The 13,465-nt window shown below is 38.9% G+C and overlaps 1 protein-coding gene across 17 annotated transcripts in view; it reads left to right on the top strand.

The window, feature by feature from the left end:
• The window catches only part of MAST4 (microtubule associated serine/threonine kinase family member 4), a 279,670-nt gene that overhangs the window by 237,106 nt on the left and 29,099 nt on the right, over positions 1-13,465 (top strand). For all 17 annotated transcript variants that reach the window (XM_077171046.1, XM_077171045.1, XM_077171044.1 and 14 more), the window contains 3 exons: positions 1,254-1,386; positions 6,942-7,009; positions 9,003-9,088. In XM_077171046.1, coding sequence (XP_077027161.1) covers positions 1,254-1,386; positions 6,942-7,009; positions 9,003-9,088 — 287 coding nt within the window. The remainder of the gene's footprint in view (positions 1-1,253; positions 1,387-6,941; positions 7,010-9,002; positions 9,089-13,465) is intronic.

Genomic DNA, 13,465 nt, shown 5'->3' with positions numbered 1-13,465 from the left:
AAGTAAATAGAAATCTTGGCACACAACATCATGCTGTTGGCTGCTTTAGTGCCAAAGAATAGCATGTAAAAGATACAGCTGGGGATGGCATGATGAGAAGAGTTAAGCCTGAAATAGCATGTACTGTTTAGGTTCAGGTTTTTGGGCAGGTTTGCAGCATCCTGTGACTCTGGGCTAATAAAGTGAGGCAGCTTGGACAGTTCATGGGTTCACGGTTAAGTCCTTTGCAGTAGGTTGTACATGATGAAGATTGTTTCATGACACATTTAAAACTAAGATTGTTTCCATAAGATTGGAAATTCTAAAGATATTTTATTTAAGACATGCTGCAGCTGCTCATTTTAGCTGCAGCAGTTTTGATGCTTGCAAAAAGCATGGTACCAAATTTCTCAAGCTGCCTTCTGGGTCGGGATGTTGACTTTACAAGTTCTGAGTAGCCTGAGGATTTAGGACAGGAGCTTGTGACTCAACATGTAGTCTAAAATTCCATGGAGTTATGTTTGGTTGCAAAACAGTCAGGAAATTAGCTATCTCAGCAGTCTGCCTGGCTTCTACAGGTATTTGTGACAGAGCTGACCTACTGGAGGAAAAAATCTATTTCTATTCCTTTTGTTCATTTTTGTCCCTTGTTGAGGCTTGCCTTTTTGGTATGTTATAAGTGATGGTTGTAATATAGTTAGTTCCCACAGGAGAATGTTTAATTTCTGAATTTGAAACAGTTGGATCAACGAAGCTCAGATTTTTAAAATCGAATTTCAATTTTATCTTCATTCTAAAGTTAGTGATTTTTTAAATTGTATTTTCCATAAAACACAGTACATATATATTGATTAGAAATACTTGAAATTAATACTTCAGAAGTAAAAAGTGTAATGCAATATATTTACATGGTTGTAGTAGATTTTTATAAGCAAACGCATACAGGAAGAAAGTCTTCTCTCTGAAATCCTATTTTTGCTGCTTATAGGTAATTTCACTCAGTATTACATGAAGTTTTGATGGCAAAGAATATAATATTTATATAAATTATTGCTCCAAAATAGTGACATGCAGTTCCATTGCTTACATTGTGTTACGCTGTATAAGAATCAGAACAGATTAATAGACTACTATTAGTAGAAGAGAGGGGTACTGTTTTTTGTAGGAACATGCCATATATGTGGAGTTAGAAGAAGCAAAGGAACTTTCTATGTTATTAGACCCTAAGGAACCAGTTTCAACAGAGAAAATGATGACAATTATTTTTCCTCTAGGAATTTGATCCCGAAGAGTTTTACTATCTTTTGGAAGCAGCTGAAGGCCATGCTAAAGAGGGGCAAGGCATTAAAACAGACATCCCTCGATACATTATTAGCCAACTGGGCTTAAATAAAGATCCTCTGGAGGGTAAGTGAATCTCCTGGTATAGCTATAGGTTTCTAGGTTCTTCCTTCTCAATGTGTTCTATCATTCTGATAATCTGTGTGTACCTGAAAAGGGTCAAGCTAAAGATGGTAGCAGAGCAAGTGTTTTCTGACATCAACTGTACTCTCCCAAGCTCAGACAAACACATATAAAAGGCTATTTCTTCTGAACAGGATTTTTTTTTTTTTTTGCAAATATCATTAACAAATACACGGTACCGATTATACCTCTCATCTTCTTCCAGCCTGACAATGCAACTTCCTCATGGCTGGAATTTACTGGGATAATTTGATGGTGACTGTCATCTAAGCACAGTTATAAAGGACCCTTGGTTGAGCTGTTGTTTGCCTTTCAGTGCTCCCAAGTTCCTTCATCTTGGAGGAGTCTCTGAGAAGACTATCGCATTAATTTTCTGTGTAATATGAGTCCATGTTGGGGGCTTTTGTTGGGAGAACTTAGGTTCCAGTGGAGGGATTGTCACTGCAGAATTTTTCTTTACTGTGAAAGTGGTGAGACACTGGAACATGTTGCCCAAAGAAGTGGTGGTGCCCCATCCTTTGAAGTGTTTAAGACCGGATGGAATGTGGCTCTGAGCAGTGTGGTCTAGTGGAAGGTGCATGGTAACACACCTAGCTGGTAAAGGCAAGCCAATTGGTGTCATCATCTTGGATTTCAGTAAAGCTTTCAGTAGTGTCTCTCACAGTGTCCTACTGGACAAAATGTCCAGCACACAGCTGGATAAACACATCATGATATAGGAGAGCAGCTGGTTCATGGGTCAGGCACAAGAGGTTACAGTGAATGGGGTGACATCAGAGTGGTGACCTGTCACTAGGGGGGTTCCATGGGGCTCCACCTTAGGCTCTTCAACATCTTCAGAAATGGTTGGGTGCAGGACTGGGAGGGATACAAAGCCAGTTTGCAGATGATAAAACTGAGAAGAGCTGTTGACTCTCTAGGGCAGGGAGGCCCTGCAGAGATACTTTGAAAATTAGAAGGCTGGGCAATCATCAACCATATGAAATTCAACAAGAGAAAGTGCCAGATTCTGCACCTGGGATGGGACAACCCTGGATGTACAGACAGACTGGGGAATGAGAGGCTGGAGAGCAGTGCCATGGAAAGGAGCCCTGGGCAAGCTGATGGCAAGCTGAACATGAGCCAGCAGTGCCCTGGCAGCCAGGAGGGCCACCCGTGCCCTGTGGGGCATCAGGGACAGCATCACCAGCCAGGCAAGGGAGGGGATTGTCCTGCTCTGCTCTGCACTGGGGCAGCCTCACCTCCAGTGCTGGGGGCAGCTCTGGGTGCTCCACTGTAAGAAGGACAGTACTGGAGGGTGTCCAGCGAGGGCATGGAGGGGTGAAGGGCACTGAGGGGAAGCAGGATGAGGAGTGGCTGAGGTCACTTGGTCTGTTCAGCCTGGAGGAGACTGAGGGGAGACACCATTGCAGTCACAACTTCTTCATGAGGGAAAGCAGAAGGGCAGACACTGATCTGGTGACCAATGACAGGACCAGTCTCTGGTGACCAGTGACAGGACCTGTCTGAAGGAAATGGCCTGAAGTTGTGTTGGGGTGGGGGGGGTTAAGTTGCATATCAGGAAAGGTTTTTCACCCAGAGGGTGGCTGGACACTGGAAGAGGCTCCCTTGGGAAGTGGTCACAGCACCAGCTTGACAGGGTTCAAGAAGCATTGGACAATGCTCTCAGGCACATGGTGTGACGCTTTGGGGTGGTCCTGGGTAGGGCCAGGAGCTGGACTTCATCATCCTCTTGGGTCCCTTCCAGTTCAACTGATACTGTGATTCTGTGTCCCAGGCCCTGGTGGAAGGCTTAGAGCAAGATGATCTTGAGGGTCTTTTCTAACCCAAGGCATTCTATGGTTTTTTGAAGGACAGCATTGAAAAAACTAGAATTACTTCTCTGTCCTAGCCAGATCATCTTCTTTGCCACCCTGAGACCAGGTTCTAACGGTGACAAATAGAAATCGGTTCATTGTATTCAGTGCTAGTTCTGCAACTTGGAAGAAATTAGCAGAAATGCCATAATGGAAAAAATGATCCTAGCTGGTGCCAATTAGCTTGTCTGCTGTGTTACCAGCCAGGACTTGGAAAGGGCTTGATAGCACAGATCATAGCAAATAACTATGATAAACTTTTTTTTGTGCTAGCTTTCATGATGTAAGAACACAGGTTATTAAATTAGAGTAGTATATTGTGTTTTAAAACCCTGCTGCTAAACTAAAGCAAAGTTCAGCACTGCCAGTTGTATCAGGAGTTTGGTTAGTTCTAATTCAGTTAGATTGAGTATTGTTACAGATGACATTAATGTTATATTAACAAATCTAAAGAAAGTCAAGCCTATTATTAGCCCACTTCCTATCTTCACAGAACTTCCTCATTCAAATTTAGAATTATTTTTTTGTCTGAGATACAGATTAACAGCTTTGATGCTTTTTGTTTATATTTGGACTGCAGCAAAGGAAGCCAGACAAATTGGGAAAATATACATAAATACTTTTTTCCTTTTGGTTTCGGAAAAAATCAAGAAGTATTGAAATTCTCTGCGAGATAAAGCATTGTCTTCAGGATTTGATGAGCTGTTGGTCTGTCCTAAACTGACAATTCATCAATTCTGCATTGATCAAGTATGCAAGATTTAGTTTGGAGTGTGGGTTGAGAGTTTTGTATTATTGACTCTGGTTCTGCCAGTTGAACCTTATCTTTCTCATTGACTCTTCCTGGCCACTTGGATAAAAGTGTTCCTAAGCAGTAGTCAAGAATCTGTTGTTACCCATGTTTAATAACAACTTTGAATTGTTTTTTTGACAGTTTATTTTAAGAGAAGTCTAGAAACAAATGCCTATATATAAATAAGTAATACTGCTTTCTTTAACTAAGTATTTGTTTAATGGGAGTTCACCTAGGACACATCTCACTATATTTCATAAACTGAATATTAATGAATATAAAAACTTCAAAGCATTCAAATGATAATTGAAATGTTGGGTTTTGGGGTTTTTTTTCTGAAGGGAACAATGTTCTGTGTGGTTTGCCAGTAAATACTCAGGAGTGTATGACCTATGGATTACTGATTTTTGGTTCAATTGGAGATACGAGCAATTGAATTATTTAGTGAATTTTTTTAAAAGATTAATGTATATGAGTATTTGTAATAGGTAATTTAGGCCATCTGATTTGTGTTAATGCTTTCCTCCCACACACCAAAAAAAGTAATATTTATAAAGAATATTTATCACTGTGCAATGACTTCTTAGATGATCTAGTTTTTGTCTCTATATATAGGGATGCTACTTAAGCAACAATGAAAGAGGGGCACCATGGGTTTGTGCCCTGGAATGAATGGTTTACAAAGAGAATTAATGGGAGCACTGCATTCATTACTATAAAAATATTATGGGAAGATCATCCTCAAGAACTTTAAAGCCCTTTAATGTAAAAATAGAATATTTTTAAAAAGCAGAACCAAATTTTTCAAAACAAAAAAAGTGCACCTCAGTTGCACTACTTACTTATCCTGTAACACAGAATTATATTTTCAACCAAGATGTTAATTTGTGTCTTCAATGTTCATGCAAAGGATTTTCTTTCATCTGTAGGAAAAAGCAACCTACTTTAGATCTTTCTCTACTTGCCTCCTTTGTTTGCTGTCATAGCTGTAGTGTCTTTTCTTTGAGTGAAATGATGCTTGTATTATTTGGTGATAATGCTAGATAAATTTATACTATACTGAAAGCAATACCACAACAGATTCATCACTTAACAGAGAGAGGTGGCTGCATTTCTGAAGAGTTCCCTGGGGAGAAATTTTTCCCCATGTTTTTTAAATTACCATCTTTACGTTTTTGAATCATGAGTCTTCAGAAAAGGTTTAAATCAATGGAAGAAAAAGGACAGATGTTTAATGGTATTTAGATGAGTTTGAAAAATCTCTTCAGGCACTGCAAAATGGTTCCATAGATCCCTGTTTTGAAAGCTGACTTTTGGTTCCATCCCATTAGTACCTACTGCTTGCAAATAATATGGATTTCTCAGATAATTGTTATTTTGCAGAAGTTTTGTTTCAAAAAGGATTGTTTTAATTTGCTATTTATGAAAGTCATTTCAGTTGAGAAGGCTGTCAAAGTATATTACTCCAGCTAGCTTGGTTCTCACCCATACAATAAAGGTTTCATCAGCTCTTCTATTCTAAAACCCTTGTGTTCACAAAACCGTGACTTTTGACTGGAAAATCCACTTCGGCTTCAGCCTCTATAATTTTTTTTCTTAAAGATTTTGTTTGTTCTAGTGAGGATATTTTTCACTGTTTATGGACTTAATCTTTGGAATATTTTTTAGCTTCTTTAACACTTTAAAGATCTGTTTGGATTTTGAAGTGACACTGTAATTTTTTCTGTTTCTTACAGTTGCCACATTTTGGTTTGTATAGTGGTTACAAATGACAGTTACTCCTTAAATCTGTAGCTGTTCCAACAGAAAATTATCTGTATGCTTAATTTACTTTAAAAATTGCAGAAAGTGTTGCAGAGCATTTCACTTGTAATGATAATTCCTTTTTATACAGAAAAATCCAGTTTAGGTATTCTGTGTGAATATTCAGTTATATTTTTTAGTCATAAATTCAGTTAAGTTGAGATAAAAACTAATCTTGCAAATTTTAGGTGGTCTTATTTCTGATTCGCAGGACATAATTGTGATAGAATTTGCATCTTTGGCTATGTAGGATATATAATTAAATATGTGTATGGCTGCTTTTAGTGACTGGCTGTCCTGTTTGACTTTTTTTACCCAGATGAATTCTTGGTTACTACCCACCCTGAAGAACAGACTGGGCTTAGGAGCTCTGCAGCATAGGTTGACAGGGGCAGGGACAATCTGATAAAGTTGTAGGCTTCTAAAATCTTACTTTCCCAGAGAATTCATCTGTGTTAGTGACTGTAAATTATAAGCTTCCATGAAAATTACTTTTAGCTTATTCTGGTAAGCTTAGCAGCATTTCTCTGTAGAAGAAGCAAACTATTTAGAGTCCTGTCTTAGGTCTAAGCTAGAAGCTTTTGCTGTAACTGCGAAGGAGCCCAAGGATAGGGCCTACTGTTAACCCCTCAGAGGGTGAAATCCTCAGGAGTTTTAGCAGATTAGTGCTGTCTTTCCCTTAGTGCTTTTGGAATTCCCAGGTCTTAGCAGTGAAAACGGTACTGCTCTTCATTGCTTCATGGCTAATCTTCATTGCTTCAGTGGAAGATTATTACATGGGCACCGAATAGCAAGTCTTCATTTCCTGAGTGGATTTTTTAACATATGCTTAGAGATGCCCTGAAAGTTACTTTTCAAGTGCTACAGGGTTTGTTTGTTTGTTTGTTTTGTTGTTGTTTTTGTTTTGGCTTTGTTCTTTATTTTTTAAGTTTTTAAAAATTTTCTATTAATTATTCCAGAAAGATGTCACTTCTCATGTTTTCTGTGCTTCATTTAATTTAGTATTTTCCATAGTTTAAAATGAAGTTTTTAATTTTTTTTTCCAGAAATAGCTCAGCTAGCTAATTGTGACAGTGGGACAGCAGACACTCTGGAAACAGAAGAATCAATAAATGTAAGCTTCCCTCTTATGTTGCTGCTTTTGCTGAATGTGAACAAGGAAAATGTGGTGTGTTCCCCCAACCCTGCCTGTTCTGGTTTCTCCTGGTATGTGCGAACAGATTGAGTAAACATTGGTTAATGCTCACACTAACTCTGTGAGGCTCTTCAGGCAGAAGCCTTTCAAAAGGTATAATTGAGCTTTCTACCTGTTTTCCTAGACAACTCAGTGTCTTCATCTTCCATAAAGTTAGTGTTTATCATATGGCAATAATTTTACCACAAAAAGAAAAGCAAGTTGGACACGTTGATTTTGTGCTTAAATGCGATTATTTTAAATTCTTATTTTTAAAAGTTGGTTCTTACACCTTGGATTTCAGTCAACAGAGTAGGTGAAGTTGCTACAATTTAGTCTTGATTTACAGTGCAACTGGATGGTGAAAACAAGAACAGTTTTAGGGGATGTCTAGGTAATTAAGTGGTGCTTTAACAAGTATTTACAAATGTTAGCAGGCATGGATTATCTGTTAGACCTGTTCTAATACAAACCAAAAAACATCATTCCCTGGTACATGTCATGTTATATTGGGATATTTTCTAATATTTGGCAAAGTGCCACTTGTGAGGGATTCTGTAATTGACAAAGAAGGTATTTTTGCTGCTTTAATTCGTCTGCATTTGAAATACTTTATTAGACCTGAGCAGCATTTACTGACAAATTGGGGAAAGGACAAAATAACTAAAAAAGGCTTAAGGGAAGTGCCAAAGTACTTAACTGAATCTAAGGTGCAAAGTGGCTTAGTGTTAGCTAAGCAGTTGAAATTGTGAAGTTATTTGTGTTGTGCAGATGCTGAAGAAATTCAGAAAGGATAATGTGGTATAATAAAGGAATGTAAATAGGGGAGATGATGAAATCAGTAAAGAAAACTATAGAGGGTATATTTGGAAACATCTCAAAATGTAGCTGTGGAATAAACACACATGGGGAGTGACAGGAACCATAACTTTCAAGTACAGGACTGCTCACAATCATCATAAATAGTAATTAGAAAGAATCCTGTACTGACAGACAAGTGGGCTGAACAATTACTAAGTCCTCTCTGTCTTTTCCTGTGTAGTTCATTATATTAACATTTCACTAGTCTTGCACTGAATTTTTTTTAGCAAGCACTTAATTGAAAATGTTTAAACCAGCTCTGCTTTCAACTTCCAACTGTTACTAAACTGCCTGGGTAAGGATCATGGAATTTCTTAGAGATTCAAAAGACATTTGAAAAAGATCTTGTGGTTTTGGAAGTCTGCATTTGGAGTCCGGTGCTTTCATCTTTTCCCCCTGAACCCCAATTCTAATTCACACATCTTCAAGATTAATTAAAAATTCAAACTATAAAAAAGGTTTTGCCATGCTGAGGGCAACTTGGTGTTGAAAGAGTTCTGACAAAGAAGTAGTTTAAAATGACCTCTTTAGGGGTAGAACTAATGTATTTTTATTTTCCATCTTCTTCTCTTTCATTTTGTCTCTTTTCACCTTTCTCCCTGTTATATCACGCTCTACCCTAACATTAGTTTGAAGTGTGCCCAGTTTATTTGAGTGAACAAGGGCTCATCAACAGTTTGCTGCTACCAGCTGTAATACAAAAGTCAGATTTACTAGAATGGGAAGGCAGTGTCCAACGAGTGCCATGTGGAATTCACAGAAGTCCATGACTCAAGATAAGAATTGCCACTAACTCCTTTACCAGAAGCCTTGGTGACTGTAACCTGTGCATGGAGAGAAGTGGACAGCTTGCTGCAGTGCAGCAGATACCTGTTTGATGAAAAAGCAGCTCTGTTTCAGGAGCTCCTTGGTCCCTCTCCGTGTTGGCTATGTGGCTGGCTGTCTAGAACTTTTACCTGGTTCATCAGTGTGAGAGCCTGGTGATAGCTGGTTTTTTGTTTGGGTTTTTTCTCCCCAGTTTTGAAAAAAAGTATTTTATTAACTTTGTTCATTCTCATCTTTTACTTTGAAGAGCTCTAATACCTCACTGAAGCTGCAGAGGAAACCTCGGGAAAGTGATTTTGAAACAATTAAACTGATTAGTAATGGAGCTTATGGGTGAGTAATCTCTGACTGTGACAGCTCTTTTGCATTTTAGTTTTGCTTATTTTCCCATTATTTCTTATTTCAGGGGTCTTTGCGTGAGAGAGTGAGTTTGCACTCTGCTTTTTGCATTTTGCATTCTTGTTTTGTTATTAGTATTTTAGGTTGACAAGGTATTGGGAAGTTAGCTAGGCTGTAATGAATTACTCTGTGCTGCACTAAAATAAAGTACTGAATAGTACATCAAAAAGATTTTTCAGAATCAGCTAGCATGCCAAAGATGAAGTGTGAATAAATCAAAGGGCAGATTCAAGCTCACCTTTAAAATACTGTGCTTATGCAGATGTGAGAGAGCATTACATGTCATCTGCAGGGAGACAGATGGATAAAAATGAATGCTTACTTGACCTAGAAGTATAGAATAGAAATTTGCAATAGAAACAAATTTCCTGAAGTAGGGCAACAGTCTTTTGTTACTTTGTGAATGCTATTCTAGTTCTCAAATTTTAACCAATTAGCTTTAAAGGAATTGCTATTTCTTTGTTTGTTTCTGGATACTTGGAGAGTGCACAGCTTACTGCCTACTGATATGTAAGTCATCTGAAGATACCCTGGAAGATCAAGAGAAAATTCTATATCTCTAAATGAATACAACATATTTTCTGGAAGTACTGTGCAGTGGTGGTGTCTGTCTTCAGTCCCCTTTCTGATCCTGTACAATTGGTTAGATCCTTGTTTGGCTCGTCCTCTGCACTGAAATACGTCAAGACAGGAGCTGCTGTGTGTAACCTGCAGGAACAAGAGGGATGTAAACTGGCTCAAAAAAGAGAGGTTTCCATCTTGAGCCGAGGAGCCCACTGCCAAATCAGCCAATGTCACAGTTTGGCAGAGAAGGAGGGTGGTGCTGCTTTCCAGCACAGACCCCATTAGACTGACTCTGCTTGAGGTGGGAAGTGGCATCAAGCTGCTAGGATGGAGCACTCAGTGAAGGGATCTTTGACATAGGAGACTGCACCTGCAGTCTACACACTGGAGTTCTGTGGGCCTACTGAACGGCCTGAGGCTGTTGGGCTCTCTCTGAGGAAGTTTAGTTCAAGGGTAGCCATGAGTTCTGGAAAAGGAGGCATTTAGTACTGCCTAGACTGTTGGCCATTGTAGCTTGTATAGAGGCCGCTTGTGTCCAAGACATTTTTTCATAACTCAGCAAAAGTCCCAAGCAAAATTTAAAATCAAAATTTTGTATTAAAATGATATAAATATTCAAATGCAATTTCTCACTAGTCAAGCTCTGCTCAATTTTCTCAGAACTTCTTCGCAGACAAACTTGCTGCTTACCATATCTCACCTTCTCCCATTTACCCCAGTATCTCAAAATCCTGCCTCTCAGCAGTTAGCAGTAGATGCTACTCCCCTCCCTAGCTGCACCGCTTTCTCCTTCCCTTGGCAGATGTTAAGTCCCCTCCATTCCTCCATCTCTTTTTCTTACTGGAGGATAAAAGGAACTGTGTGGGATAGGCTCTTGTTGGAGAAAGAGGTTCCAAGAGTCACTGAACCTTTCTCAGTTTGGAGCAGTTTTCAGGTTCTGAGGAGTGGGGCGAGGAGGGAGCAGCTGCAGCTCAGCGTGCAGCCGTCAGCAGAGTGAGGCTGGCACCTGAAGGCAGAGGTTCAGTAGAGCTGCGTGTGCCTCTTGCTCCATAGGTGTTATAGCCAGAAGGAAGCTCAAAGAGCCATTAAGAAACACAGACTGTCTACCTGAAACCAGAGACAAAAAGGGATCTGCAAAGATGGAAAAGAACAGATGAAAAGCCATGGTCTTCTATGCCACACATGGTTTTTTCTTTGTGTTTGTGGCAGGGAAAATCAAGCCTTATTGATTATCTTTTAAGTGCCAGTAATACACAAAATTGGCAATGCAATGCTGTGGAAATTGGATGAGACCATGGTAAATATTTGAAGAAAAGAAAGGTGCTAGAGAATAACCAGCTTGGAGTATATCCACATTCTTCATGAATCATTATTTCCATTAGCAAGTGTAAAAACAGGAGTATGCTGTCAGATTATAATGCCATAGTATTAGTGGAAATTGAAAAGCTCATCACTTTAGTATGTGATATTACTTCCATCTTTAAGGAAGTAATTACAAAGTAGATTTTGTTGGTTTTTATTTTTCTTTCAAATGGTTACTTAGAAGAAAAATCAAAAATGAGAAAACAGCCTGTAGTGGGTTGACTCTAGCTGGATTCCTGGCACCTGCCAAAGCTACTCTGTCACTCTCCTCAGCTGGATGTGGGAGAGAAAATACAATGAAGGGTTCATGGGTTGAGATAACGACTGGGAAAGATCATGCATTAAATACCATTATGGGCAAGACAGACTGGAATTGGGGATATTAATTCAATTTATTGCTAGCAAAATCAGAGCAGAATAATGAGAAGTACAATGAGACCTTAAACCCCCATCCATCCCCCCCCTCCCACCACTCCAACGTTCCCAGCCCTGCCTCCTCCCTGCAGCAGTGCAGGGACACATGGAATGAGGATTATGGAGAAGGAGAGTCCTTCCTCTGCTTGTGTGGGGTCCTTCCCATGGGAGGCAGTTCTCCATACATTTCCTCAATGTGAGTCCATCCCATGAGCAGCAGCCCTCCCCAGAGTGTTGCAATGTGGGATGCAGTTCTTCAGGCACAGCCTGTTGCTGTGGGCCCCTGTCAGGGTCACAAGTTGTACCAGGAAACCAGTTCCACTGTGGGCTCCTGTAGTCCTTCCACTACCAAAACCTTGCTATACAAACCCAATACATGGAGAGCGAAAGGAAAACAGTGAAATGTGAGACAATAAACGTCTAAAAGTGTTCACTCCCTTTTAAAAGTGATTTTAGCACCTGTACAATACTGTAAATTGAGGAGGCTTGTGCTCCTAAGTTCTCTAAGATATGATGTTTTTCAAAACTATCTGTGTGCTTGAAAATCTCTACTATGTCAGACAGACTGTAAAATCAACAGACCATTTTTCTAGTCTATTAAAGTAGGGTTTTCTTTTTGCTGTTGGCAACAATGCAGTTGATGGTTTATTTACTCAAAAGTTATGGTCAAGTTTAAAGGAAAACACATCAAGATAACCTAAATGCTGTGTAATCCATCTATGAAATGGAGTGTAATAAACCAGTAATACCTATTTCTTATGAATATAAAGCAAGAAACTATCCTGAAGGCATTGATTGTAGTTTGTTTACAAGTACAAGTAGCTGAAACAAAAGTTATTGTTATGCTACAACAGTTGTCTTTTCCCTCCTATGTTTTTCCAGGCTGTTAATTTTTTGAAATAATCTAAGTATATGTGAATTCTGCCTGTGCTTCATTGATTCATTCTCGTCAGTGGACATACTTTGTGCTCTGACTTACCAAAGTACTATGTTGTAATATTTTACTTATTTTGAGGCTATAATGGAGGATTTAAATCTGAACTAATTAAAGAAAACCCTATAATATTATTTTCCTTTGCTGTGGTGTTTTTCCCTTTATCAGTGAAATGAAAAGCTTTGATTACTTGACAGAGTAATTGTTGGTCTTGGCATGTTATAGCAGAGATTTGTCAGATATGTTAAATTTGATGAGTTTAAATAAAAGCTATTGGTTTTGTGAAGGCTTGAGTAAATATCTTAGCAGTTGTCTGCTTTTTATTGATTGGGTAAACTCATCTGTAGTGCAATTAAATGACTGTATAGTACATGAGGTGTAGTAGATGAGGCTGTTGGGAATGGCTAGGAATATACAAGAAGTTAAACAAGCTGTGAATCAGTAAATGTGTAGGATTCTGGCCAAGTCACTAAGGGCTTCACAAGCTGTGTATCTGACTTTCTTCAGCCAGACAAAACTCATTTCCCAAATTTTAAATTTTTACTGCAATTACAACAACATTTTTTTCCACGTTTCGGCTTGTGAGAGGTAGTAGTGTGTATCTCTTCAGGTTAGCATCAGTCTGGGTCCCTGAAAAAATTCAACAAAATAAAAATTTCATTTGATTTCAGGGAAGCAAGTGATGTTAGTTCAATATCTCTTCAGTGTATAACTGTATCATTTTAAAGCAAATACATGATACCACTTTTTCTCCTCTCTGGAATGCTTTTAGTTTTGCAGGGATGGTAGTGTCAGTGTGTACATGACATACTGGCTAATGGTGTTGCTTGATAAATTAAAAAACTTGGAAGAAGTGTATCTTGAGCAGCTGCTGCATGTCATTTGTGAGTAGTGCTTCTGTCCCTTCTCCACTCTGTTGATAGTACTTGCTCATGTATAGTTATGTTTGGAGCAGGATTAAGAAAGTTACCAGCTGTAGAATAAAATCCCCTCAGTCAGGTTAATTCATCATCAGCCTGGCAGCCCCTGGTTCAGAA

This window comes from Agelaius phoeniceus, chromosome Z, assembly GCF_051311805.1.
Source record: "Agelaius phoeniceus isolate bAgePho1 chromosome Z, bAgePho1.hap1, whole genome shotgun sequence".
Lineage (NCBI taxonomy): Eukaryota > Metazoa > Chordata > Aves > Passeriformes > Icteridae > Agelaius > Agelaius phoeniceus.
This window is presented reverse-complemented; position numbering and strand designations above follow the sequence as displayed.